The 5,483-nt window shown below is 49.8% G+C and overlaps 1 protein-coding gene across 1 annotated transcript; it reads right to left on the bottom strand.

Annotated features, from left to right (window-relative positions):
* Positions 1-367: 367 nt before the first annotated feature.
* Positions 368-1,818, bottom strand: GMORB2_7584 (uncharacterized protein; the record flags this gene model as incomplete). The annotated part of the gene is made up of 2 exons (XM_035469549.1): positions 368-442; positions 1,759-1,818. The coding sequence occupies 2 exons, from the start codon at positions 1,816-1,818 to the stop codon at positions 368-370; spliced, it is 135 nt and encodes a 44-aa protein (XP_035320643.1).
* Positions 1,819-5,483: the final 3,665 nt, after the last annotated feature.

Raw genomic sequence — 5,483 nt, forward strand, 5'->3', positions numbered from 1 at the left:
ATCGAGAGTAGTGCAGTATTAGTAGCAATAGGAGTATTGGTAGTAGAGTAGTATTAGTAGTAGAGTAGTAATATCGGTAGAATAGTAGTAGTATTAGTAGTATTAGTAGTAATAGTAGTAATAGTAGTAATAGTAGTAATAGTAGTAATAGTAGTAATAGTAGTAATAGTAGTAGAGTAGCAGAGTAGTAGTAATATCGGTAGAATAGTACTAGTAGTAGTAGTATCGGTAGGTATCATTACTAGATGATATACTCGCATTAGCCAAAAAAGAAGCCAAGAAAAGGAACAAGCTTATGAGTCAGGGACATGGTGGCCGGACTGTCCGACCTCGCAGTCCCAGTGCGAACGGTGAAGAGATTCCCAAGTTACCAATACATGTTCCCGCGATGACCGCCTCCGGCTATCGTCACTTCCAGGTCGCACCAGCTCGCAGGCTCGCACTCGGGGATTGTATACGGACACGCACACACACACACACACACACACACACACACACATACATACATATACACAGATACATACACACACGTATATATATATATATATATATATATATATATATATATATATATATATAGTCGCGCATGCGAAAGGAGAGAAAGAAAAGGAAAGGAAAGGAAAGAGGGAGAAAAAAAAAAAAAGTAAAATCAATACATCATCAGATTAACAAGATGGGGGGGGAAGAAGAACAAAGAGGCAACCCCCTGTAGAGATTTTCCCAGCACAATGACCCGGTTCCGCGGTACTGGAGAGAGAGCAGAGTGTGTGGGTGAAGTCACGGAAGTGTGTGTGTGTGTGAGAGAGGGGGAGAGAGAGAGAGAGAGAGAGAGGTTTGGGGAGGATACATGAATACATGGATTGGGAAATGGGGTTGAGTACAGATACATGTACAGGTAATACCGGTCGAGTTCCATGATGAGTATTACCGTGGTCTGATGAGACCCACGAGAGCGAAGAGAAGAAGAGAAGGGGAAGGGGAAATACATTCAATAAAGATTTTTTAATTTTAATTTTATCCTCTTTTTTTTTTAAAAAAAAAAAAAATCTTCCTAGTTCTCCATTCAGAGTCAAGGTCTCTTGGTGGTATCGAGTAAGATGTGCATCTCACTAGGGGTCATGGTAATATGCGGACTGTTTTCTCTCTCTCTCTCTCTCTCTCGGTCATCTCGCTGCCAAGTTCTCGCCGGGAAGTCTGGAACCGCCACCAGACGCCCCTGGTGTCTTGAGCCTCGAGGGCAGAGAGTATCAAGTTCGCAGCCTCCTTCCCTCCGTCCCGATCCCGTCCTCCTTCTCTTCTTTCTAGCCTGGCGTTCCGTATTGAGGGAGGGGGGATTGGGTTGCGGGTGAGGGAGGTGGATGTATAGTATTATAATATACAGATTATCTATACATGCATGTACTCGTATGTACTTCTCTCTCACTCAATTTTTTTTTTTTTGGGGGGGGGGGGTTGTTGTTGTTGTTGTTGGTTCTCCTTCTTCTCCTTCTTCTCTTCTTCTTTCTTCTCTTCTTCTTTCTTTTCTTCTTTCTTTTCTTCATCTTTCTTCATCTTTATTTCCCCCCCCCCCAAGGTGTGTATATAGTAAACAGGAGAGAGTCGAGGTCTGGTCTGAGTCGTGGCAAGCATTCGATCCGAGCCTGGGCCGGAATCGCGCATCTGAGACCACGCCGGTTTCTCCTGTCCTCCTCTTCTGCTACGGCGACGAATGGGATCACGTCGTGACGCTTCGTCGTGACGCTTCGTCGTAATGCTCACCCGCGGACCGTGGTAGACCGAGGAGTCCCCGCAGGATCGATGCGGAGGAGCGGCAGTCATGGATGGCGACGCGCGATGCTATCGGCGTAGCATCATATCGTGGGCTGCACCACCTTGCGAGATAGGTTGCCGGGATGGGGTTGCGTGTGTTTACGTCTTGGCAGTCTGACCTCTTCTTCTTTTCTTTTCTCCGTTGCAACCTGTTCCCAGAGCCGATACGTGCGGAGGAAGGATGGTCTTGCCAGAGGGGGGGGGGTTGGTACGGATATGATCACGACGACTCTCACGCTCACCAGACTGCTCGAGAGAACCCCCACAACATGTCTGGTGCGGCCCGTGTGAGGCGCAGAACCAGGCAGTGGCGATGGGATGGGAAGAATGGAAGGAAGGAGGAGAGGAGGAGGAGAAGGAGGAGAAGCAGAGGGGAGGGTGGGAGGACAGCATCGAGCCGGCAGCTGACCGGGGCTGTCGGGCGTCCGAAACTCGGTACGGCGGTAATATACCACCGATACCTGTAGGCGGTAGCGATACTACGATCCATACTCGTTCAAATCATCATCGTGCAGCGATCCGTAGGAGCGATGCAGTCGATGATGGGCATCCCCGCAACCAACGACCTGGCCGCTACGCTCCGTAGCTGTACAGGGCATCGAATGCTGGATAGTACCTGGGTACCATCGTGATAATCATATACCACGGGTACCGTCGTATGACGTGTAGCATATCCCGACTGCTGGGACTGTGGGTGTGACGTGCATGACAATTGAATGATTCCATGCAATGTTTCAGTATTCTCGGTGAGCATTGGTCATCACGCCATGCCATCCACAGTCCCTCTCTTCTCCTTCTCTTCTCTTTCTCTTCTTTCTGGCCAACTGCCGATGGGAGGGGAGAGGGCTCGGGAGGGGAGAGGGCTCGGGAGGGGAGAGGGCTCGGGAGGGGAGAGGGCTCGGGAGGGGAGAGGTAAGGGTAGGGTAGAGAAGACATGGAGAGTGATGATACTCCCCGTACATTACATAGAAAGGCATATTTTTTTTTTAAAAAAAAAATTTTATATTACCTTGGTCGTATTAGCCGTGTAGTGTAGGGGTAGAGGGTGGAGAGAGGTCTAGGACACAAGAAATGATGGCACCGCGCGTCTCCCGTCCGGGTCGTCGTATCATCTACCTCGTAGGCCGCCGTATCGGTTACAGACCGTAGCCGGACAAGACGCCTTATCTCGCTCCTCGGGACGATGGCAGTCATCCCTTGCAACGCAATGCGAGAAACTTGGCAGAGACGACGACGACGACGGCGGCGGCGGCGTACGAGACTAGCTGTACAGATTACGTTGCCCGTACACGAGAGGTGGCCATGTGACCGCGTCGTCTCACTGGTTCGTTACGCGTCAGCTGTCATCTGCTTCTGCGCATGTCCTGCTCCCGGTGTATGATGTGTCGTGATGCATGGCTATCATACATTCCGAGACACACGGGCCACAGCCTGTCCCGAGCTGCAGCTGCAGCATTACGGATCAATGTACGTAGGGAGAGAGGATTGGCCCCTCAAGGTTCCTCCCATCCCCGGAGGACCGAATGACCACCCAGGCGAGCGGTCAAGGGCCCTGCGAGAGAATCGTGCCGTATCGCTACCACCACCACCACTGCTGCTACCACCACCACTACCGCTACCGCTACTGCTACTGCTACTGCTACTACCACTACTACCACTGCTACCACTGCTGCTACTACCACTACCGCTACCGCTACCGCTACCGCTACCGCTACTGCTACTGCTACGACTACGACTACCACTACCACCACCACTATACGTGAACAGTCGGCTCTTCCTGACGCAGCTGTAATCATCTGTAATCTGTAACCTGTCATCTGTAATCTGTAGTCGTACTAATCATGAGAGTGTGGGACCTGCGTCATCCGGTACGGAAGATCCTTCCCCTCGCTCTTGCCCTGTGATGTGTGCCCTCTTGTGTGCTTTGCTGCTTGAAGTGATGATTAGTATCGAGTAATATTACCACTACTTGGTAATGATGGCATTAGAATGTATCCACCTTTTTTCTTTTCTTTTTTCTTTTTTCCGTCCTTTTCCTTCTCTCTCCTCTCAGATGCATTCGGGGTCTCGTGCTACTACCATGACATCCCTCAGCAGCGGATTAGGTAGTGATCGATAACCGACCGAGATGGAGAGCATCAGAGCCAGAGATTCGGCTTGCACCGGATGGGTCCGACGACTCTTCCTGGGACGAGGATGACGGAAGGCTACGAGTGCAGGCAGTATTCGTCAACCGTAGCGAGCAGAAGAGGAAGGACATGGGACGAGAGGGAACGGCTACGAGGACTCGTGCAATCGTGCAATCTGTAGAGAGAGAGGATTGACCGTTGTCGGATCCCGAGGGACTGGCGCCCCAGGTCCACGTCCACGTCTCCGGGTCGCGAGAGCGCTAAGAAAAGAATATGAAGATTGACTCGTCGTCTCACTCCTCTTTTTTAGTTGGGTTCTAGGAGGGAGGCCCCGGCCCCCCCCGGGGGGGGGGGGGGGGGGGGGGGGGGGGGGGGGGGGGGGAGAGGGGAGAGAGAGAGAGAGGATTCACTGAAGAATGTCAGAGAGAAAAAAAAAAAAAAAAAGGAAAAGAGGATCAATGGAGACGATTGAAATTCTTTTACGTGTACATACATATCTATATGTATATTTAGTTATTGCTCCGTATATATGTACATATATATATACATATATATATACATATATACATATATATATTATATCACTCCATATATAAATGTATATATTACATTGCTCCGTATATATATATTCCATGTATTACATGATTCACATTATACGAGTTGTACGTAATACAGCTGTACCGGGCGGATCGATGTGAAGGCGGATTACCTGTCCCTGTATATCCATTCCCGCCACGTCTTTCCTTCCTCTCCGTCTTCTCCCTCCCTCCCTCCCTCCCTTCTCTCTCCCCTTATCGAGTTCGACCGGCAATGGCAGAACACGGCGGGCCGCAGTTGACGCCAACGAGAGATGGGGAAAAGAGGGGGGGGGGGGAGGGTTGGTTGTCAAACACGCATACGGGAAGGGAGGGGGGTGGAGGCATAATCAAGAGGGTCAAACTATTAAAACAGAAAAAAAAAAAAGACTCAAACCTGCTTGGCTATTTTTTTTATTTTATTTCTTATTACTCTATACTCTCTGATACTCTTTTCCGTCAATTTTTCATTTCTCTTGCTCCCCTCCTGCTCCTTCCTCAAAGATCCAACCGGAAGGGTAAGGTAGGACGAGAAATGACGACAACCATCCCTGGAGGGGCAGGATGGCACACACATAACCTCTACACACACACGCACACACAAGGAAGAGAGGAGGATAGAAGAAGGGCAAGACAGAAAGGCAGAAGATAAGATTAAGATTAAATAAACAGATAAATAAATACATGACCAGATAATAATAATAATAATAAAAAGATGGACCAAGGTCCCGCTGCCAGTCGTCCCGCTGAAGATGGACCGTAGCGGCGGAACCAATAGATTTACTGAACCGTCTCCAGGGGGTGTGTGGGTGGGAACAGGCTTCTTCAGGATGGAGTTCCTTCTCCGTCAAGGGTCATGGGTCGTGAATTGGAGAGAAGGGGCGGCGGCTACGGCCGATACAGTCAGTAGTACCCGTACTCTCGTGGCGAGCACGTACTGCTGGTGAGCATCCCGTAGCATCTCACCACG

This window comes from Geosmithia morbida, assembly GCF_012550715.1.
Source record: "Geosmithia morbida isolate 1262 chromosome Unknown scaffold_9, whole genome shotgun sequence".
Classification (NCBI taxonomy): domain Eukaryota; kingdom Fungi; phylum Ascomycota; class Sordariomycetes; order Hypocreales; family Bionectriaceae; genus Geosmithia; species Geosmithia morbida.